The sequence below is a fragment of the Pelophylax lessonae genome (assembly GCF_965119305.1).
Source record: "Pelophylax lessonae genome assembly, chromosome: 3".
Lineage (NCBI taxonomy): Eukaryota > Metazoa > Chordata > Amphibia > Anura > Ranidae > Pelophylax > Pelophylax lessonae.
In genome coordinates this window covers 313,874,287-313,898,591 of record NC_138770.1, presented here as the reverse complement: position 1 = coordinate 313,898,591, position 24,305 = coordinate 313,874,287, and the positions used below count along the sequence as shown (strand labels likewise).

The following is a 24,305-nucleotide window of genomic DNA, read 5'->3' as shown; positions in this document are numbered from 1 at the left end:
CAATTTGTTGTGCTACGTGTATAAAGTAGCTCTTTACGTTAAAGCTGTAATGTTACCAAATTAATATCTAATGCTGTGAGTATGACGTTGTTGGGTGGACACTACTATATACAGAGAGTGCTAATGGCCTTGACATCTGGAAAGTGGCATTCAGCTGCTAAATACCTCTTCATTAGCAGAGTTTGTTCTTTTTTTAGATGCATAATAAAATGCTTGAATGTATTTCTGGCTTTCCATATTTTCTGGAGACATAATTAATTGGCTGGTAATTGTTTGATCGTTACTTGCCTCCCTCTGCTCCCTAAATTGACAATGTAACATTATGGACTTATGCCTGGACTCTTGCTTATGATAGACATTTATGTATGCGGAATGTTCACCGCCACAAGTTGATCATACGATCTATAGGAAAGGGTTTTTTGGTTCCTTGTTTTGTTTATTTGTCACAGTTCTTCATTTCTGTTTTCATTTTTACAGATGCCTAAGGTTCAGTACAGGTCAAATTGCAAGCCTTCAACATTTGCCTACCCAGCTCCTTTGGAGGTACCGAAAGAAAAAGAAAAAGAGAAGGTAGGTACTGACATGAGTTTATTATATATTTGTAAATGATGTGTTCTAAGTGTTGCAAAACTTGAATACAGTACTTTGACATATCTTTCATAGTGTACTTTAACCACTTCCCATCTGCCATATAGAAAAATGACAGCAGCGGGGTGGCTCTCTTGTAGAACGACGTCATATGGCGTCTTCCCACTCTCGCTGCCCTTGCGGAGGTGTGCAGAGCGGCAATTGGCAGGGACACAGCGCATCCACTATCTCTAGAGTTGATGACACAGCTCTTTACCCATGTGATCAGCTGTGTCCAATCGCAGCTCCTCACATGTAAGCAAGAAAATGCCCGGTTATCAGCTTTCCTCTCCTCACACTAACAGTGTGGGAAAAGAGTCAATTAGCGGTATTTCCTCACAGGGCAGACCTGCACTGATCAGTGCCACGATTCGTCGTGCAGCGCAAGTCAGTGCCCATCAGCGCACATAAGTGAAGGAGAAAAATTACTTAATTACAAAATTTTCTAAAAGAAACAAACTTTTTTTTTTTTTTTTTTTTTTTTTTAATTTTCATTCTTATGTATTTTTTTTTAAGCAATGAAAAACCCAGGGGTGAATAAATGCTACCAAAAGCTCTATCTGTCCCAACAAATGATAAAAAGTTTATTTGGGTACAGAGTTGCATGGCCGTGCAATTGTCATTCAAAATGTGACAGAGCTGAAAAATGGCCTAGGCAGGAAAAGGGGGTGAAACTTCTCAGTATTGAAGAAATTAAAGTATATGTACATAGGAGGAAAACCTTTTATCCCCCAATTTTCTAAAATCTTCTTGAAGTGACCTAATAGAAAAATATGGCCCTGTATTGAACATATATGGTTCCATTTGGTAGTCAAAAGCAGAATAGTATTTTGAGGTTATTGTGCCTTTTAATGTAATTTTCCCATCTACCCTTAGGTATCCACTGCCGTCCTGTCCATAACAGCTAAAGCAAAGAAGAAGGAAAAAGAAAAGGAAAAGAAAGAGGAGGAAAAAATGGAAGTGGTATGTTTCATCAGCAATGTACCCTAATGAACTACAGGGCGAACTAAATCTCTTATTGACTGCGTTATGATGCTGATCACAGTGCCCTCAGAAGCCAAATCCATGTACATATATACTTGCACATTGAATTTCATAATAAAGATTTTGACCCAATAGGATTTTCACATGGCTTGAACTATATGGAATCAGCAGAAATTTTTAACATGATAGCGGTGATTTAAGGTTAAGGGATTTTTTTTTTTGTACCCATAGACAGGGCTGTTGATAGGGTTGGTACAACCAGCCCTGCCATACCGGGCCCCTTTGGGTTACCAGGGAATGGGGAGCCCAGGCTCAGCAGGGGTTGCCTGTGGTTTTCCCCCCTACGACCAGCTTTGTTGCAGCCCTCCCCCCAACAGAGCAACCACTGGGAGCTGTGTTTTTTTTTTTTTTTTTTGCTTTAGACCTTGTTCACACTACTCTTGGTCGCCTGACAAGTAGCGCTCCATGCTGTGCAATGGAACCGTTCTAATCAGAGCGACTCAAGACGCTCTGACTTAGAAAAAGGCTCCTGCACTACTTTTGGGTGAAGTCGGAGCGACTTGCATTGACTTCTATTATGAGATGTCGTTTTGCAAGCCGCGATGAAGTCGTGCTGCACGGGCGACTTCAAAGTCGGGGCGACTGAGTCGTGGTAGTGTGAACCGGCTCTTAGTTTGTGAATGTCTGTAAACAGGAGCAAGTGCCTGTTAAAATATCGTGCCTGGTATCTGGTGGCCTCACCCCACGTGCACGGCCTTTATTTAAAAGAAAAATGTCCCAGATTTAAATCCATTGTCAATCACGATGAACGGCACCAGCATGCAATAGAAAAATCCCACGACAAGACCTTCTCTCTCTCATCGGGTGACCCTTCCCCTTAGTTTATTTTAGCAGTGGGGTAAGCAGCGTGTTAGTCAGCGGGAGCCAAGCCTTGGAAATTTTTTTTTTTTTTGTTTGCCATTACCCCCCCCCCCCCCCCAACCAAAGTCCATACCACACCGAAATGTCTAGGTAAACTGTACAGGGCCTCATGATTTGCAATGATGGCCCTTCTCATGGTCTGTTATGGGCACAAAGGCATTATTACAGTGCTAATTGTGTGTGACACTACCACTGATTATCTGCATATAGGTTAATTTTACACCTAATTTTATATGTTCCTGTATGTTTCAGGATGAAACTGAGAAAAAAGAAGAGAAAAAGAAGGAGCCAGAGCCAAACTTTCAACTACTGGAAAACCCAGCTCGGGTAATGCCAGCTCAGCTCAAAGTCCTTACTATGCCAGAGGGCTCCCGTTACCAACCTTTTAAGCCTGTAAGTACAGCCAAATTATTTTGGGTAATTTATATATGCTGATGAGGAATTGATACCTAAACTGAGGCAATAAAAAATGAGAACCTTTCATAAGCGTATTTATAAATATTTAAATGCCGAGTTCATTTTTAGAACATGTTACACTCGTATTTAGAGTGTAAGACATTCCAGTGCTCCCCCCATCTCCCTGTGACAGTGGGCTGGGGTTTTTCTCCCACACATTTAAAATGATTTTCTGTGCAGAGCTCTGCCCGCACAGCCACATTGTTCATTCACAGGAATCTGTGAATATACTGCAAGTCTGCCAACATTGAAGACATCCTGTAGTTCTCAGTAGACTACGAGGGCCCCTATATAGTGCACTCGTAATCCTTTCAATCTTCCTCCAAATTTGTACCCGTGTGGAGGTACGGGCAGAAAGCTGGAGGGAGAGTGTGCAGGAGCCTGAAACTGCACCCCATGATCCACTGACCGCGAGTGCAGGCTCCGGCATGGGAAAAAAATAAATAAATGCATTTTTTTTTTTTCTGGAAAAATATTTTCATACATTTTTTTTTCTTAACCACTTAAGGACCAAGCCTTTTTCTGACACTTGTTGTTTACAAGTTTAAATCAGTACATTTTGCTAGAAAATTACAAAAAAAAAAGAAAATTACTTGGAACCCCCAAACATTATATATATTTTTTTTTAGTAGAGACCCTAGAGAATAAAATGGAGATCATTGCAATACTTTATATCCCACTGTATTTGCGCTGTGGTCTTACAAACGCAACGCTTACCTTCATATTCGGGCATCAGCACTTTTGAATCGTGGCATTACTGGTCAGAGCCACAGATAGACCTCCAATACGAATACTATATCCTGCTGAGTATTCGTATTGGAGGTCTATCTGTGGCTCTGACCAGCCTAAAGGATATTGTCTGGATCCCTTACTGGACTAAGCTTGGTTGACCCTTACACAGTATTGTCTAGGGGTTCCATTTGTCCGGTAAGTTCAACATCCTGGGGGAGAGGTTATTCACCGTTTTTCACAACACAGTGGCAGCATGATTTTGCACAGATTTTCCAGCACATAAGCACCTTTTATGAACTATCTTTCACTGGCTACTTGCTGAAGCACTTTGGGACTTGTATGCGTATGCTATGTGTTGAAGGACTTTTTCTCACCATTATATTGATTTTTATTTATTGATATTAATTGCACAGGGTGCATTGAACATCTGTTTTGGATTTTATATATTTATGAATTGTTGGTGATTTATTTTTCACAGGAAACACAATAGTCCACTATTACAAAAGCTTCAGTCATACCTTCTGCCTCAGTTTTTTTCAAGTTTCCTCCGTATCCACTAGGAGCTACACTGGTTTATTATTTTCAGTCTACTTGCTATGTTGCAGGAGGCTCCCTGACCAGCCTCCCTCTCAGCTCACAGGGCCTCGGGAAGGAAGGTCAGGGCTAGCAAAGTGGGACAATGCTAGCCCTCACTTACTGAGGGATATGCAACTATCCCCCCAGCTGTAAGGTACCTAAGTGGTATCGCCATTAACATACCTGGAGGAGGTCAGCCTTGGGCAAAGTACTCCAGCAGAGAGGCCCCTTAAGCCGGAAAATCCTGGATCGGAAGGTTGTGCAGGCAGCAGTTGGGTGGGGTGGGGGAGGGGTTTGGGGATACTTGCTTTGCCTTGCAAGACCCCCAGGTCTTCTCCCCCCTCCGTTTTTTTCCATTGCAGGGGCCGCGAGCCAGCCGCAGGAAAATCTGCTTCCTCGTGGAGGAGCAAGATGGTGGCAGAGGCACAGCTTGCGTCCCTTCCGGTGACGAGCTTCCGGCTGCAACCATCTTGGGAAGGATGGAAGTCAGCAGGGAGGTCTCCAGGGCCGGCCTGCCACCCAAGGGGCGTACTTCCACTGGCGACATCGCAAATAGGGCAAACAGACAGAAAACAAATCCATCTTCTCAATAAAATGCCTAAGCATGAAAATCATAAGGACGCTTTAACAGAAGGAAGAGTGTAACTTACCCAGCGGAAGAATGTGCAGGTATGTCCACCAACCTGCACGGGGGCGGGGCGGGGCTGGAGCTAGGGCAGGAAGCAGTATAAAGGTCCCTATGCTGGGTTTCTTTTCCTGGGACTGGCCATGTCAGATGCCTCACCACCCTGCCCTGCAGATCCTGCTTGTCAGGAGAACTCCAAGGTAAGCCAGAGCACTCTGGAGTTCCTCTGTCTTTACCGCACCGCAAATGTCTTTGGTGGTATATGGCATCTGCCTACCTCATGGGGCCTTGTCTTTCTGTTTCATTGCAGACTAAGGCCCCAGAAGAGAAAAAGGAAAAGACCAGCAGCAAAGCATGCGATTCTTGCGGTCACAGGTTTCCTCCAGAATAGAAAAAAAACACTCTGCCAAAAAAATCAATCAACAGATTGGTGGCTAAGGAATCGCAGGGTTTCCTTAAAGACAGGCTTGACTCTTTTAAAAAAAAGAGATAAAAAAAAAAGAGATCAAAAGCACAGTGCCCTCACCAGCATCAGTGCCCTCTGTACGGCTATAGGGAAACTGGAGGCACCGGCAAGTTCCAGCCGGGGCAGCAGCCCATCTACCAGTAAAGCCCCCATCCCTCCTATCAGTGGAGAGGAGGGGGAACAAGGGGAGGTGGTTTTGGATTCGGATGCCTCAGTTTCAGAATCCGCAAACAGCCTAAATTCGGGCTCGGATGATGAGAATCCAGAGGCCGAGGATACAATTTTTCCCTCAGAAGACACCGATAATTTGCTAAGAGCAGAAAGTCGCAGAGCTCTCCCTGCATGACAAAATGTATAAAGGCTTACAGTCAAAAAAACCCAGGACTTTTTCAGTACACAAAACTCTGAAAAACCTGGTCAAGGGAGTGGAAAGAGCCAGAAAGGAAGCTCTTTACCCCGGCTGCGATTGAACGCAGATACCCTTTCACACCAGAGGACACCAAACCCTGGGCAAAATGCCCTAAGGGGGATGCCTCCCTGGCCAATTAGATTTGATTTTCGATGACTCTGGTATTCTTGCTGATTCCATGGAAAAGAATATAGAAGCACTTTTGAGAAGGGCTTGGGAGGCAGCAGCGGCAAACCTCAACACAGCCATAGCTTCCACTTGCACGGCTAGGACCCTACTGAACTGGCTAGCTCAGCTGCAGGAACTACTGGCGGGAGATACTCCAAGGGGAAGCTAGTGAAAATCATACCCACTCTAACTAGAGCGACTGCGTTCCTAGCAGACTCATCTGCAGAGTCCATAAGAACAACGGCCAAAGCTACTGGCTTAATCATTTCAGCCAGGAGAGCTCTATGGCTAAAGTCCTGGGGCGGAGGCATCACGTCCAAAAATGGATTGTGCGGCATTCTCTTTGTGGGTGATCTACTATTTGGACCGGACTTGGAAACGGTCTTAGATAGAACCGCAGTCAAAAACAAGGGGTTTCCTCAAGCTATAAAGAGCCAGAAGAAAATGCCCTTTCATCAGTCCAGGAGATTTAAGGCGGACCCAAAAAAAGCACTGGGCCCAACAGGATCAAAAAGGCAAAAGAGATTTTATTCTCAAGCCTACTGCCCCAAAGGGCAATAAACAATGACAGTCTCCAGGTGGGGGACAGGTTGGCATTTTTTGCTCACCAGTGGGGGAGTATCACAAAGAATGGGTTTATTCTTCACACAGTAACAGAAGGCTATTCGATAGAACTCTCCTCTCGCCCCCAACCAAGTATCTGGCGACGGAGCTTCTATACTCCTCAGACCAATCGGTAGATTTCCTGACAGCATTAGAGAACCTAATAAGTCAAAAAGTGGTCTGCCAGGTACCATCAGGGGAAGAAAAAAAACAGGTGACTACTCACACATCTTTGCAAGAAGAAAGTTAATGCTCCTATTGAACCTAAAGCCACTAAACAAGAACCTAAGCATAAGCTACAAAAGGTTCACAATGGAATCCATCTACTCGGTCAGAAATATTCTCCCGGCGGGAGCATTCATGGCAACAGTGGATCTACTGGATGCATACCTACCGATAGAAAAAAAACTATCAAAAATACCTAAGATTTGCGATACAGGGACCGGCTACCACGATACATTTTTAATACACGGCCCTGGCCTTCGGTTTCTCCTCAGCACCCAGAATCTTCTCAAAGATAATGGCGGAAGCCCTAAAGGGGCTAAGGCAACGGGGCATAGGAGTGATACCGTACCTAGACTATCTGCTATTCTTCCGCGAAACAGCAGACAAGCTGAGCGCCGATCTACACGTAAGCATATCCTACCTTCAAGGCTTAGGGTGGATAGTGAATGAAGAGAAATCGCAACTAACACCAAGCCAGAGTCACATGCTTAGGCTACATACAGGATGCCAGAGTGACCAAGATTTTCCTGCTGAAAGAAAAGGTCAGGAAGATCATGAAAGCAATGGTACCCCTAACAGAGACCAGATTCATGATTGTAAGATGGAGCATGGCAGTCTTGGGACTACTGACGTCCTCAATTCCGGCCATTACTTGGGCTCTGACCTGGTGCAGGTGGTTGATGGTGAATTTCTGGACAGGCACCCTCCCTTCTGTCCTTACATTTCCTTTCTTCCTCTACACTGAGTGCTGATTTTGATTAACCATGCGGTATGGACAAACAGGCCATCTTTCAACACTAATGTGAACAGTTACAATTCTTTTCAGTTCATTGGTTTAAATATCTGGAGTGGAGCTGAGTGGATCCCTCGGAATATACCTAGGCAGGAAGGCACACAGGGGACCATCCTAGGGTACATCCATACCAGGACCAGCCTGATCCTCGGCACACGCCCTCCACCCAGGGATAGGAGGATACCGCTAGGTTGCCAGACCCATAAATACACCCGCTCTATACCCCTGTGTGGGGTGGGTGTCTCTGGTAAGTGTGCAATTTTATCAAAGGAATCCCAGCACCTTACCACCCACCACGGGGTCACCTTTCCACCTGAGTGTCGGTTTGTTCCGAGTGTTGTCACTTTTATTGCTTTTGAAGTCACCGCACATGAAATAGACTTTTCTACTGGATCTTTCTTATTGGACATTGCAAGCTGTATTTTTTAAAATAATAACTCCTTTCTACTGTTGCTCTGTGGGCACTTTTTTATTCCCCATACCAACACGTGGTATTAGTGGAACAGCTCACTTTATATAGTATTATATTTTATACTTTTTAGCACATTATATATTTTTTAGCACATTAATATTGCATGTTAAATATTATTTATTGCTCATACATCATTGCACCAGTCACTTTCTAATCTTTCTGCAGGCACTTTATACCTTGCACTTGCACTTAATTGAAGTTTTTATGAAATATATTTTTGTTTGAATATTACACATTATTGCTTTTAGTTTAAGGCACTTTGCAGCACAGCTTTTTATTATATCTAAATTATATAGGCAGCGCCATCACCCCTATTCCTTTTATACACGTAAGCATATCCTACCTTCAAGGCTTAGGGTGGATAGTGAATGAAGAGAAATCGCAACTAACACCAAGCCAGAGTCACATGCTTAGGCTACATACAGGATGCCAGAGTGACCAAGATTTTCCTGCTGAAAGAAAAGGTCAGGAAGATCATGGAAGCAATGGTACCCCTAACAGAGACCAGATTCATGATTGTAAGATGGAGCATGGCAGTCTTGGGACTACTGACGTCCTCAATTCCGGCCATTACTTGGGCTCTGCTCCACATGAGACCATTGCAGAACCACATCTTTGCCCAATGGGATGGCAGGACAGCATCCCTAGAGGCAACCATCACGGTTCCCCTCGCAGTCAAAAGGACACTGCAATGGTGGCTCGGGTCACTGACTTACCTCGAAGGCTGCAAATGGACACGGGACGATCCAATGCGGATCACTACGGACGCCAGCGCTCTAGGCTGGGGAACGCACATGGTGGGCCACTATGCACAAGGGAAGTGGAACCCCCACTAGGCCCAAGCATGCCCAAGGGATCTAAAAGACATGGACAAGCTCTAAAGGCATTTCAGCCGGCAATTCAGGGCAAAGATGTCAGGTTTCAGTCAGACAACGCCACAACCATGGCATACCTGAACAGACAAGGGGGAAAAAAATCACCTCGTCTCATGGAACTGACAGACAGCTCTATGGGGAGAGGAAAATGTCAGATGCATCTCCGCCATCCATCTAAAAGGGACAGACAACATATTTGCAGATTTCCTAAGCAGAAAAATCATAAGGCAGACGGAGTGGTCATTTCTTATTTTTGGTCATTTACCACTAGAGTCTGTTATTTGCTATCTAGCCACATTTTTGGGGTCAATTTTTCCATCCCATTTTTTTTGAAGGTATAGCTTTCTGGCATCTGGGTGGGGGTAAAGCCCTCTTGCATATCAGGAGGCTTATGGGATAGTCCCCCCCCCCCTTCCCTTTACTATAGATATAGATATAATATATATATATATATATATATATATATATATATATATATATATATATATATATATATATATATATATATATATATATATATATATATATATATATTAGTATGTCAAACATAGGTCAATCTCAGGTATTGCATGGTATGTGTTGTATGATGATTTTTGAAATACTGCTTGCTAAGTGTACTTTTTAGGCTTTGATCATTGGTAGCTACATGGTTGCTATCCTATAGACCGTAAAGGTACCCGGGGCATCCTCACCTGGTTACGTTTTGTCTTTGTAGTTACTAGCTATACCATATAAGAGGCCTACTTATATGTGGTATATATGTTAAAATTCTCCAATCACTTTCCACCACTGCCCTTGGCGTCTGTTCACTCTTTTGTGAGTTTGTCTTTATGCAATAAAAATATTGTGAAAGAAAATCACCTGTGCATTCCACAGCTGTACTGTAAACAGTGGTTCATAGAGACAGAATTTAGTTGGAAATGTACAGTGTTTTTGTTTTTTTTGTTTTGTTTTTTTAACCAGTAGTGTGGTTAATACATGGGTGGATCATATGTTTAATTTAAAAGCCAGGTAATACTATCCATGTGTTAATGATGATGTTCAATTAATAAGATACAATTGCTGCAAACAGGGCTTTAGCTGTGTTTTTGCCGACCTGTCATAAATTTTCAGCTCTGGGTTATTTTAGCAACTTATAACACTAATGCCTAGTATCGTTATGCCTGTTGCCTTTTTTTTTTAAAGAAAAAAACAGTCGCGAATAATCTGTTTGTAGAGTGTTTTGTGGTTATTAACATTTATGTCTGCCCATCACAATAATGTGCAAGTGAGTAGTCTTGTAAAAAGCGCCTTTCTGAATATCTTGGTTTTTTCTTATTTAATAGCTCTCAATTGGTGGCATAATAATCCTTAGAGACACTAGTGAGGAGGAAGAACAGCTAGTGGAACCTGTTGCTGCTCACGGTCCCAAAATTGAAGAGGAAGAGCAAGAACCAGAGCCTCCAGAGCCATTTGAATATATTGATGACTAAAAGTAAGTGATCGCTGGAATTGTAATACATATTACTAATGCAAGTGAAAATATGTCCCCCCTGAGCAGGTCCTTTTAGTAAAGCTGAAATTTAACCTGGTTATATTTTGCTTTCCTTGGTCCCTCTCCCCCAACAACGTGCCTAATAAATTCTTATGTTTTAAACCTTTTTGTTCTCATTACATACCTTATTTTAGACCCAGTGATGCCATCATGGTTGGTGCAGAGGGTTCAGCAGGATGCTGTACATAGCTTCCTAAAAACCTCACTGCACTCTGACTCGGTACTCCTGTAGTCCTGATGCCAACATTAGGCTGACTTTTGGGAGGATTTGGGCAAATATCAAAATGCCTTAATGGGTGGATGTCAGTCTTGAGGAGTTAAAGTTCCTAGGTAGTTCCTGCCCTATAACACCCATATGTGATGCTAAGCCTCCATGATTGAAAGCTAAAATCCAATGAAGGAAAGGGGTTGGCTGGGAAGGAAAGGGCTAGCTGATGCTGGACAGCCTCCATTTATGAAATAAGGTGGGCTGTGTCTTGCTGCAGCTTCTAATGCAGTATGGGAAAACTCATAATATCAGTACAAAAGAGTAGCCCTGTACCACTGTATTTAAAAAAAAAAAGCCCAATCCAGGAGTTAAAAAAAAAAAAAAGCAACTCTTGCATTTCTTTTCTTGTCTCCTTTTGGTGGCCTCGTTTTTGTTTTTTCTTCCTTTTCGCTCTATCATCTTCTTTCTGAATGTTAATTCTATTAGGATTCCTACTTCACCAAAGCCTTTGATGCTTTCAATGTAGCTCCTGGATTGGTTGACTCCTTGGCAGAGTCTTGGGCACCATGCCTGAAACTGGTCAGTTGGAAGATAGGTTTCTGGCCTATAATGTTGCTTTCGTGTATTGGATCCTACTATTAGTGTCTCCCTTTGCACATAGTGCAATGAGTGGAGTAAGCCACAGGGTACTTTGCTGGTCCAGGGCTGAGATCTGCCTGCAGCAGTGCCCTGTCCCTATTGATATATACAGGGTTGAAGCCCAGGGTCCTCTCATTCATTCTCTAGTCCTAGCCACTCCCCCAATTCTCTAGTGTGTGGTTGCAGTGTTGACCCAGGCATGCTAGGGTTAGTTTAAGTTTTGGTGCCATTGTGTACACTAATACACATGTAGTGATGTCACTGCACTTGCACACATTCCCCGAGTGGTGTCTTGTGCAGCTGTGCAAACTGAATATGCTCTGTGACTGTAATGTGCATTCTTGTTTTCAAGAAGGATACTGTGGCTGCATGCCTTGCCTTTTGCCTCTTTCCAGGGGGGACTCTGATCAGGCAACATCTCTTGTCTCTGCCCTGTGGGTCTGATAATGCAGCTGTTACTGCACTACATAGGTTACTGTGGCCTACAAGTGCTTGGCACCACGGCATTCTTCCTCCCTCTCAATATTCACTAGCATGGCAATTCTAAAGTTCAGAGAAGAATAGTTAGATGTACTTGCTAGCTAGGGCTCAGCTTTTAGCTCCATTGGGGATGGTAGTTAACCCATTGAGGGCCCTAGTACTATTTCCTCTGGTTTCCCCTAATTTGACTCCTTGCCTTCCTTTGATCTTTCTGCTGGCTCATCGGCTACACCAACTTCCTGTTTTCTATCTAGTGAAGAAATTTTATGCCACAATGTCAGATTTCACTTGACCCTCCCTTCTAGATTGTAAGCTCTAACGAGCAGGGCCCTCTGATTCCTCCTGTATTGAATTGTACTGTAACTGTAGTGTCTTCACCCACATTGTAAAGCGCTGCGCAAACTGTTGGCGCTATATAAATCCTGTATAATAATAATAATTTCAGGGGCATTAGCCCTTGATCCAGACACGTTGCCTAAGGAGGTGGCGGGCAGTTGAGGGTAATTCCTTTCCTTGTGAGGAATCTGATAGGGGCTATATGCTTGAAACTGAGATTTCAGCCAAGTTGAAGGATAGCATAGCTACGGTTACTATGCTATACTCTCTAGTTTTGCATTGCAGGAGCCGGAGTCTGCTCACCACATGATATCCATTATGGGGTCCCTATATTATCTCAGCCAGCCAAGACTTTCCCAGCCCACTTCCTATTGAGGAACATTTTCTGCATAAATGTGCGGTTCCTGTAGTTGATAATCCTTGTGGTAAAAAACCCAGTAAACATGAATAGATGACCTCTTTTCCTTGATGGCCAGGCTAAGCAACCTAGGGTTGCTTTTTTGGTGGTCTACCAAATGATTGCTGTCTGGACTACGCACATAGCCTAAAACCATTTTTACAGATGCTTCCGTCTACAATCACTGTTACCTCTGGGTTTACAGTATTGCGTGCATGGCAGATACTTAGTCAAATCTCCAACAATATCCTGCTATCCATCCACATGTGCTGGATCTTCTGGCTTAAATGTCGGTTAGCTGAGCTCCCATGCAAGCAACACTTTGAGTCGTTACCCTTTGAAGGAGAACGCCTATTGGACCAAATAAGTAAATCTTGATAAGTAAATAAAGCGGATCCCAGGAAATAAGACTACTTTCCTCCCCCAGAAGAAGGCCCTACCAGTAGAACTGAGGTTAGGAAGGATTCCTTTTGTCCCTCCCAGTATTGTAAGGCAAAGTAAGATGACATGGCCCTTCAAACCAGCCAAGGCTGGTTCCAAGGCTTCTTCCACACCTAAAAGCAAGGGTGTCTATCAGTCGTCTGGTACCAGAACATCTCAAGTGCTGGGTCCAGAGTGTCATCTCCAGGGGCTATAAACTGGAATATAGTTGGAGGAGTCTGGCCCATTCTGGTTTTTAAGACTTCCAACTTGTTCCTACAGATTCAAAAGTTCTGCATGGAATCTGCCAGATCCATTATCGACTCTCTTTTTCCATTTGATTTTCTGGCCTCAATAGACACCTGGCATGCTTCCTTACACATTCCCATTTTCCCATCTCATTGACGCTACCCATGATCCTGAGAGACATGCCTGTTAGACTTGGACATCCTTACATTCTGGAAGGCTAGAAAGCTGGTCTCTTGCAAAGTCTACCATGTCCCCTGGAATGCCAATTTTGCTTGGCGTGAGTCCTAGAGCGTACTCCATGGGAAGAATTCTATCCTTCCTGAAGTCCAGCCTGGATCAGCATCTGGCCTTGAGTACCTTCAAATGTCAAATTTCAGCTTTAGCCTATCTGTTTCAGAGACCCTTGATCTCCGAATTCTTAGATAAGGCCTTTTTTTTAAGGTGTAGCATACATTTCTTCTTCTGTGTCCTCCTGAAACCAAACGACTCTGTTTTTCAGAAACCACCTTTTGATGTTACCTTATTTCACCTAAATATACTTGTAAGGTAGCTTTTCTTGTTATCACCCCTGCCTTATAGGGCAGAGATCCTCAAACTACGGCCCTCCAGCTGTTGCAAAAGTACTCATCCCATGAGGCATTGTAAAACACTGACATTCACAGACATGACTAGGCATGATGGGAATTGTAGTTCCTGAACAACTGGAGGGCCATAGACCCCTGTTATAGGGTCTCTGAATAAGTGGCCTTTTATCATGTAATTTGCTGTTCTTCATTTTACACAAGGGCAAGGTTGTCATGAAGCCCAAAACCTTGTTCCCCCCAAAGGTGCTTTCTTGGTTCTTTCTTGGTAATTGGGAAATAATGTGTCAGCATCAATTCATAGATCCCTAACAAGCAAATCAAGAACGAATCTATCCCAGCAGCTGGATATTCAATCACTTAATGGTGTGTGTGTATATAGATATAGATCTAGAAGTGTGTGTGTGTATATACAGTGGGTACGGAAAGTATTCAGACCCCCTTAAATTTTTCACTCTTTGTTATATTGCAGCCATTTGCTAAAATCATTTAAGTTCATTCTTCTTCCTCATGAATGTACACATAGCACCCCATACTGACAGAAAAACACAGAATTGTTGACATTGTTGCAGATTTATTAAAAAAGAAAAACTGAAATATCACAAGGTCCTAAGTATTCAGACCCTTTGCTCAGTATTTAGTAGAAGCCCCCTTTTGATCTAATACAGCCAGGAGTCTTTGGGAAAGATGCAACAAGTCTTTCACACCTGGATTTGGGGATCCTCTGCCATTCCTCCTTGCAGATCCTCTCCAGTTCTGTCAGGTTGGATGGTAAACGTTGGTGGACAGCCATTTTTAGGTCTCTCCAGAGATGCTCAATTGGGTTTAAGTCAGGGCTCTGGCTGGGCCATTCAAGAACAGTCACGGAGTTGTTGTGAAGCCACTCCTTCGTTATTTTAGCTGTGTGCTTAGGGTCATTGTCTTGTTGGAAGGTAAACCTTCGGCCCAGTCTGAGGTCCAGAGCACTCTGGAGAAGGTTTTTGTCCAGGATATCCCTGTACTTGGCCGCATTCATCTTTCCCTCGATTGCAACCAGTCGTCCTGTCCCTGCAGCTGAAAAACACCCCACAGCATGATGCTGCCACCACCATGCTTCACTGTTGGGACTGTATTGGACAGGTGATGAGCAGTGCCTGGTTTTCTCCACACATACCGCTTAGAATTAAGGCCAAAAAGTTCTATTTTGGTCTCATCAGACCAGAGAATCTTATTTCTCACCATCTTGGAGTCCTTCAGGTGTTTTTTAGCAAACTCCATGCGGGCTTTCATGTGTCTTACACTGAGGAGAGGCTTCCGTCGGGCCACTCTGCCATAAAGCCCCGACTGGTAGAGGGCTGCAGTGATGGTTGACTTTCTACAACTTTCTCCCATCTCCTGACTGCATCTCTGGAGCTCAGCCACAGTGATCTTTGGGTTCTTCTTTACCTCTCTCACCAAGGCTCTTCTCCCCCGATAGCTCAGTTTGGCCGGACGGCCAGCTCTAGGAAGGGTTCTGGTCGTCCCAAACGTCTTCCATTTGAGGATTATGGAGGCCACTGTGCTCTTAGAAACCTTAAGTGCAGCAGAAATCTTTTTGTAACCTTGGCCAGATCTGTGCCTTGCCACAATTCTGTCTCTGAGCTCTTCAGGCAGTTCCTTTGACCTCATGATTCTCATTTGCTTTGACATGCATTGTGATCTGGAAGGTCTTATATAGACAGGTGTGTGGCTTTCCTAATAAAGTCCAATCAGTATAATCAAACACAGCTGGACTCAAATGAAGGTGTAGAACCATCTCAAGGATGATCAGAAGAAATGGAAAGCACCTGAGTTAAATATATGAGTGTCACAGCAAAGGGTCTGAATACTTAGGACCATGTGATATTTCAGTTTTTCTTTTTTAATAAATCTGCAACAATGTCAACAATTCTGTGTTTCTTTAGCGCTCATTGACAGACGTAGTCCTCGGTGATACACCACCTTCGGGTTATGTTGCCTCCACAGGAGCAGGACTAGACAGGAAATTAAAAGCTCTGGCCACACCCCAGGGGCAGTCCCAGAGGGTATATCCTCTCTCTCTCTGCCTCAGCAAATCAGTTATTTTCTGTCTAGTTAGGATTAAGGACCTAGATACCTTGCTGGGATCTTAGGTCCTGGCAAGAATTTTTTCTTAAAGGATTTTTTAGACAGCTTTTTTTCTCCAGTGTTCCTGTGAGATCTTCAAGCAAGAAAGCTGAACTGGGCGACGGGCTGGATGTTGAGATCCGGTGGTCACCCCAGTTCAGCCTACGAGCGCGTGCAGGCCATAGCTCCGCGCTGGGTCGGCCGCGACAAAGTCCCATTAAAGGACTGTCCACGCGAGTTAAACGTCTCGCTGAAACGCCAAAGACCATGAGTCACGGCGTCCGTATCGGTCGACAGCCCTCCCGCCCCGGTGGAGAGGGGTACTGTCAGGAGTTGGTGCCCGCCTGGTTCCGGTATGGTGAGTAGTATGTTCCCCCTTTCCCCCTGACGGGTTTTGTGGTGAACGCGGGCCCCTCTCTGTATGGTAAGATAGAGTCCCTTTCTATCCTACAACATGACACAGATCCTCCTACTTTGAGTGTGATTTTATGTGTGCAAAAAGCCAGGAGGCTTGGTTTGGGAGCTAACAATCTAATTGTATACATGTTTTAATGATGTAATCTGTGGCATTCTGGGAATCTTATGGGTTAAGAATAAGCTACCTACCAGTCAGAAGCCACGGACATGTAGACTGCCTTCCTAATCAGATCTCCAGCTATTAGCAGGCCTCCCGAACGGCCATGCGGTCCGCCAGGGCCGGTACCGCCAACCACGCCATATCCCCATGCAGAGAGAGTGTTGTGTGCCCTGCAGCACACCGCTATTCAGTACGGGCCGCCGCCATTTTTTTTTGTATTGCTGGATCGCACGAGCCGCCATTTTGGCGTAGCCTCGTGTCTCCAGCATGGGGGCGGCCATGTTTGAGGTGATCCAAACACCTCGTGGAGCTTGGGGGAGGCGCCGGAAGGCGTACAGAGGGGCGGAGCCGCCTCCTTTTTTCCTGGGCAGCCAGCCAAAAGACTTCCTGTTTGTCAAGACAGCGCTGTAACCTGTTGCAGTTAAACTCTGAGCATCAAGTGGTGAGCCTGGGGGTCTATCTCTCTCTCTCTCTCTCGATCGATAGGGATCCCTAGCAGGTAACACTAAGGGGCTTTTGTGGCGCTGGGGGTCGAAAAAAAAAAAAAGTTTTATTTTTGAATTATATTATCCAGGAAGTAACTGGAATTATCATGGACCCTGCCACACATATTCCCCCACCTGTTTCCCTCGAGGGGGCCACGGGACCCGCCGGTGCACAGAGTATAGAGTCATTTACAGCAATTTTGGAGTCTATGGTGGCTCGGGTGGAGGCGGCCTGTCAGGGACGGGGGTCAAGGAAGCGACCCCCGCCTACCCCTATACCATCTGACACCTCTGACTCAGATTCAGAGGTGGTCACGGCAATTGCAGGTTCCTCTGCAAGGGCTGTTATCCCAGGTAAAGCCCCCTCAGACAGTGAGGAGGACGCTTCTTCTCCTGCTATTATTCAGGAAGAAGCATTGGTGGACGCACTAGTTGTGGCAGTGCAGGAAACCTTAAAACTTGAGGATTTACCGGCAGAGGCAACTGAAACAGAGATTCCTTTTGGTACTAATAAGCCCATCAAGACGATGAAGGCTTTTCCTGTACCTAAATGTTTCGGTAATCAGATTAAAGGAGAATGGGAGCATTCTAAACGTACCTTTACTATTTCCAAGCGTATTGCTAGACGCTATCCGTTTGAGGAATCCATCATTAAGAAATGGACGGTACCACCAGTCGTGGATCCGCCTATTTCCAGGCTGAATAAAGCCACGGTTATTCCAGTGGAGGACACTTCGTCCTTTAAGGATCCGGTGGATCGAAAGATGGAAGCAGAGTCCCGCACCATCTTCTTTCTGATAGGGTCAGCTTTTAGACCAGTAATTGTTATTGGTCTAGTTTCCCAGACACTTACGGAATGGGCGAAAATGGTACGCCAAGAACTTAGGGGAAAAGATATTCCCCAGGAGACATCTGATTTGATGGAACAGATTATACAAGGGCTACAGTTTATCTGTGACGCAGCCTTGGACACTACTCCCTTATTAGGGCATGCATCTAAGACAGCGGTGATCCTCAGACGTGTGCTGTGGTTAAAATGCTGGTCAGCTGACCTAGGTTCCAAAAAGACCTTGACAAATCTCCCCTTTCAGGGGAATCGTCTATTTGGGGCCAACCTAGATGAAATCATTAAGGATGCCACTGGGGGCAAGAGCACTTTTTTGCCACAGGCTGCTAAAGCTAAGGGACCTCGCAACAAGCGAGGACCTTTCTTTACCGCCCATAAAGGGCGCCCGGCTGGTACTAGCGGGAAAGGCAAGACTCCTCCAGGAGGGTTCAAGAAGGGGACCAACCCAGCCAAACCCGAAGCAAAGGAGTACACAGCCTGAAGGTGCGCCCCCACCCGGTTTCAGGGTGGGGGGACGTTTTCACCGGTATTCAGGACATTAGATCAAGCATCAACCACTACTACCGGTGCGATTCTTCCCTTCTAACATTTAAGTACTACAGGAAGCGGTAGTTACCGTTCCCTGAATAGATCTTTTCCTTTACCTTTTCCCAAGATTAGTCCCGATACCTCACAGGAATCAGATCTGGTTGACCAGATAGGCCAAGTAGCCTCTAGTCGGGTGACTTCGGTCCCTGAGGTTCAACCAGAAAAGATCACCTTTCCTGATAACTATCAGGTATCTGATAAATGTGTGGGAACAGAAAACGACCAGACTTTCTCGGATGGTCGGGGCCAGATACCTCTAGGGACGCCTGGTTCAGATTCAATCAGCGCCAGTGGTCCTAGAAATTCTAGGCTGGCCTCCTCAAGCCGGCCTGGCCGACTTGGACATGTTAGTCGTACACGTTCCGTGGGAACTTCGTCTCAGGGAGTGTCTGTGGTCTCAAGGACCAATTTACCAACATGCTTTACAGTCGCTGGGTTTAATGGCCTGGCCATTGAGACCCAAGTACTGAAGGACAGAGGTTTGTCAGCTTCAGTCATTCCTACCCTTATTAAAGCAAGGAAAGCGACTTCCAGCAAAGTCTATTATCACACATGGAAAACTTATATTGCGTGGTGCGAATCTTTAGGATTTCCTCCACGTACCTATTCGGTGTCTCGAATATTGGCCTTTTTGCAACAAGGGGTTGAGCAGAAGCTAGCCTTGAGCACCATCAAGGGTCAAGTTTCAGCATTAGCAATCTTCTTTCAGAAGCCTTTAGCTACCAAATCCTTGGTGCGGAATTTCATCCAGGGGGTGCGGCACCTGGCTCCTCCAGTCCGCGCGCCCTTACCGCCTTGGGATCTTAATTTGGTTTTGTCGGTTCTACAGAAACCTCCCTTTGAAAACATCAGGGAGATTCCCTTGCTTACTTTATCCCAGAAGGTGGCCTTCTTGGTGGCTATTACTTCTGCTCGCAGGGTGTCAGAACTGGCTGCATTATCATGCCAGTCACCATACCTAGTGATTCATAGGGATAAGGTAGTACTTCATCCTAAGCCATCTTTTCTTCCCAAGGTGGTTTCAGATTTTCATCTGAATGAAGATATTGTACTACCTTCCTTGTGTCCTCAGCCCAAGCATCATCGGGAACATGCGTTGCATTCCTTAGATGTGGTTCGGGCAATCAGGGTATACCTGAAAGCTACGGAATCATTCCGTAAGACGGATTCACTTTTTGTGATCACGGATGGCCCCAGAAAGGGTTTGCCTGCATCTGCCGCGACCATTGCCAAATGGATTAGACAAACGGTGGTACAGGCTTATTCTATTAAGGGTCAGAGTCCTCCGTTCCCTGTTAGGGCGCACTCCACTCGAGCGCTCAGTACTTCCTGGGCCTTTCGCCATCAGGCGTCAGTGGTCCAGGTATGTAAGGCGGCCACCTGGTCGTCGGTACATACCTTTACAAAATTCTATAAAATTGATGTGACGGCATCGGCGGATGCCTCATTTGGCCGCAAGGTTTTGCAGGCCGCAATTTGAGGAGACCAGTGGTCTACCTCGAGGGTTTTTTCTGTTTGAAGAAAAAAAAAAAAAAATTTTTTTCTCTTTTTGTTGAGTCTCATCATTAAGGATGAGCATTGTAAACTTCTAGTTGGCACCGGTTGGGCCTTCTAGATTGGGATTTGATTTCCATTTTCCCACCCCTCAGTTGTGATACTGCTCTGGGACGTCCCGAAGGTGGTGTATCACCGAGGACTACGTCTGTCAATGAGCGCTAGAGAAAAATGGATTTTTGTAAAATCTTACCGTAAAATCCTTTTCTCTTAGCTCATTGAGAGACGTAGTCCCCGCCCCTCTGTTTTTTTGAGTTGGGTTAAAATCTCTAAAGACTGCTTTTTCACATAACTGATTTGCTGAGGCAGAGAGAGAGAGGATATACCCTTTGGGACTGCCCCTGGGGTGTGGCCAGAGCTTTTAATTTCCTGTCTAGTCCTTCTCCTGTGGAGGCAACATAACCCGAAGGTGGTGTATCACCGAGGACTACGTCTGTCAATGAGCTAAGAGAAAAGGATTTTACGGTAAGATTTTACAAAAATCCATTTTTTTCTGTCAGTATGGGGTGCTATGTGTACATTCATGAGGAAGAAGAATGAACTTAAATGATTTTAGCAAATGGCTGCAATATAACAAAGAGTGAAAAATTTAAGGGGGTCTGAATACTTTCCGTACCCACTGTGTATATATATATATATATATATATATATATATATATATATATATATATAATATATATTAGGGATGCACCGTAATGAAAATTTGGGGCCGAAAACCGAAAATGACTTTTTCCCCAAAATTTTTTTAAAATGGATAGAACAGGGGCATACATCAAAAACGGGTAGTGACGTACACCTGTCGCTGCCACCCTGTCACAGTATATGTACTGTGATGGGTTGGCAAGAGGTTAATTTAATTACCAATGGTATTTGTATTATGAAGCATGAGGGGTTAATGTATTGTCACTGCTGGTCACTCATCTATTAGTGACCGACCAGTGGCAGGTAATTAACCCTTTTGTGCTGCATTAGTGCAACCAGTAGCAGTGTAACCAGTGTTAATTAACACTGACACTGGTTGCACTAATGCAGCACAAAAGGGTTAATTACCTGCCACTGGTCGGTCACTAATAGATGAGTGACCAGCAGTGACAATACATTAACCCCTCATGCTTCATAATACAAATACCATTGGTAAGCTGCCCCAGCTCCCCCCCCCATCTCCCCCCCCCCCCGCACCGCCTCTCAATGAGGTCCCTACTACGATCTGTGCATTATGAATGGACATACCAGGCGGGAGGGCGGGGCGAGCGGCCGCTATAGATGAACTATGTGATCCTTCCCTGTCAGCTCAGCACGACTGTGTGAATGAGAACAGAACAGAACTGACCTGACACCGGGCGGGCGGGCGGGGGGGCGGGCGGAGCGGCCGATATTAGCTGTAACTATGTGAGAGCTTCACTTCACTGTCAGCGGAGATACATGCCTGTCAGGGAAGTGAAGCTCTCACATAGTTACAGCTAATAGCGGCCGCTCCGCCCGCCCCCCCGCCCGGTGTCAGGTCAGTTCTGTTCTGTTCTCATTCACACATAGTCGCGCTGAGCTGACAGGGATAATTCACATAGTTCTATCTATAGCGGCCGCTCACCCCGCCCCCGCCTGGTATGTCCATTCATTAATGCACAGATCGTAGTAGGGACGTCATTGAGAGGCGGACGGCCGGCCAGAGGCGGGACTTTTAAAACCTGCCCTGCGCTGCGCCCTCCTCCTTCCCCACGGCGGCCATATTTATTTTCTGCAATGTTAACCCATTATCGGCCGAAATGAGGCTCATTTTCGGCCGATAATTTCGGTGGCCGAAATTTCGGTGCATCCCTAATAAATAAATATATATATATATATGAAACCACTCTAGTGCTACCAGAACATTGTCCTTCCTATTTATCTTGCTCCAGAACATACAAAGGACATTTCTCTCGATTTTTGTCTTGCCGTGGTATATCGCAGCCACTGCATTTTTTTAGACACTTGGGTTTCCGTCTTTGTGCTTCTTGAGGGTTCCCTCAGGGGTCTCCTTGCTTCTCTCTTCTCCATTGTTAGACCGATCAGAGAGATTATCATAAGGGCCTAGCACTTTGGTGTCCTCCAACTATGCGGTCAGTTTTTCTTTTTATTAGGGCCTGACATGTACACTATATTACCAAAATTATTGGAACACCTGACTTTACACGCATATGAATTTTAATGGCATACCAAACTTAGTCCGTAGGGTTCAATATTGATTTATCCCATCCTTTGCAGCTATAACAGCTTCAACTCTTCTGGGAAGGCTTTCAACAAGGTTTAGGTGTGTGTCTATGGGAATGTTTGACCATCCTTCCAGAAGCGCATTTTATAAGGTCAGGTGCAGATGTTAGAGCACAGACTGCGAGTCAGACCTATCCAGTTCATCCCAAGGGTGTTCTATCAGGTTGAGGTCAGGACTCTGTACAGGCCAGTCAAGTTCCCCCACCCCAAACTTGCCTATCATGTCTTTATGGACCTTGCTTTGTGCACTGGTCCAAAACACTTGGTGGATGGGGAGCTGTTATAGCTGCAAAGGATGGGCCAACTCAATATTGAACCCTACGGACTAAGACTGGGATGCCATTAAAGTTCATGTACTTATAAAGGCAGGTGTCCCAATACTTTTGGTAATAAAGTGTACATTTACGTAGTGTAACATGTCTATAGTTAATCTGAGAGCAATGCTATGTTTCCCAAGCTACCTCTTTTATAAAATATGTGGTATGCATTATTACTGAGCTTTTAAATATTTTAATAACAGTAGTGTGCCCCCAGTAAGAAATCTGCTTTAAAGTGGCAGACAAATGCAGCCAATGTGGTCTTGGTTACCTCCAGATGTTTGTAGCTGTTTTTTAATAGGCCATTGATAGGACAAAAAGCACAGAATTAATTTTTGACGGTGATTTAATACAATTGTTGATCATTTTACATTTACAATCTGTCGCATCTAACTGATTTATGCTTATGGTGTATGAGTTTATTTTGCAGTGGGTAGCAACACTAAAAACATGCCGCAGGGAGCCGTTATATCATCATACTGCGGTGTAGTTTTGGAGGTAATACAACAGCATCTGCTCTTGTATATATCGCATCTAGAGCCTGCTATTGGCCCAAACCTGGAACCAGTGTTCGTTTTGGCACAGGGCAGTATGTGTGTTATTTCAAATGTTTTGCTACCATAACTAGCACTGCTTCCTAGGGTTGAACTAGAATATTCTTCTGGGCTGTTTTGGGAATCATGGCTGATTTCAGATAAGTTGTTCTTATGAAGTTACCTTTAATATTAAATCCAATAAAACCAATTTATTCGCCACCATTTAAAATAGGAATATGTGAATGAATAGCTCTTAAGAGTTGAAGCAAAAATGCAATGTTTTATTTTATGAATGCAATGCAATCTAGAAGTAACTTATATGAAAATGCTGTTTACCAATGAAATATTTCCCTGAAGATATTGTAATACCATATAATTTTTTTTTTTTTTTTTGTAGGCTTCTTGTGGATTAATGTATGGTGATAGAATAAGTGCCACCGCCAGGAACACCTTCAGGGCTCCATGTTGACTGTCATGCTGTTCTGTTCTAACCCTAATGTAGAGGAGCCATGGATCCAATGTTACTGTCTGAAGTGATCGATTTTCAAATAAAATTCAGAAAACTATGCTGTTTTGAGTGATTTGTTTTTAGAATATATATACAGACATGAGTTGTTTTATTAGGTACTCTGTTTTAATAAAGGTAAAATGTTGTCGGTGGTAACAAGGGGCTGAGCGAAGGATATGAAGTTAATATAATTGATGACAAAATGTGCTGTTATATAATGACCAAAAGGGGCCTCTCACGCCTGGTGTCTCCGACTACCGTTCATGCCTTGTCCACCTGGGACAGGGTGAACGCCAGATTGTCACTCTCCCCTGCGATATCACCCCTAACCCCCCTAGGAGGGTTCCTGTGGTTTGCACCCGGGGAGGATCTTTCCTTCTTTGGGACTGGGGCCCAGGATGGCGAGGTCCGCTGTGGCAGGTTCATTCAGGGAGGAGTGCTCTTGCCCTTGGAGACATTGCGGACTCGCTACGGCAGGTTCCCCATGGATTTTTGGCGAGATCACCAGCTCCGCCATTTTGTGACTCTCCTTGGATGCGAGGTGCGCTCCCCACCCTCAATGACCTGCTACGAGAAATTGTGTATTGACCCGATACCCCACTCGATCTCATTGCTGTATTCGTTGTTGGACTCCGGAGAACGTGAGCCGCGGCCGCACTTTATCCGGGAGTGGGAGAGAGATCTATCTTACTCTTTTTCGGACCAGCAGCTGGACCATCTATATCAGCTCACCCATTCTAGTACCATAGACACTAAAATGCAGGAAA

The 24,305-nt window shown here is 44.7% G+C and overlaps 1 protein-coding gene across 1 annotated transcript in view; it reads left to right on the top strand.

The window, feature by feature from the left end:
* PSMD1 (proteasome 26S subunit, non-ATPase 1) overlaps positions 1-23,596 on the top strand; it is a 140,825-nt gene extending 117,229 nt beyond the window's left edge. The window contains exons 21-25 of the mRNA XM_082251678.1: positions 478-570; positions 1,504-1,590; positions 2,785-2,925; positions 10,258-10,406; positions 23,428-23,596. Coding sequence (XP_082107804.1) covers positions 478-570; positions 1,504-1,590; positions 2,785-2,925; positions 10,258-10,404 — 468 coding nt within the window. The 3' untranslated portion in view covers positions 10,405-10,406; positions 23,428-23,596. The remainder of the gene's footprint in view (positions 1-477; positions 571-1,503; positions 1,591-2,784; positions 2,926-10,257; positions 10,407-23,427) is intronic.
* Positions 23,597-24,305: the final 709 nt, after the last annotated feature.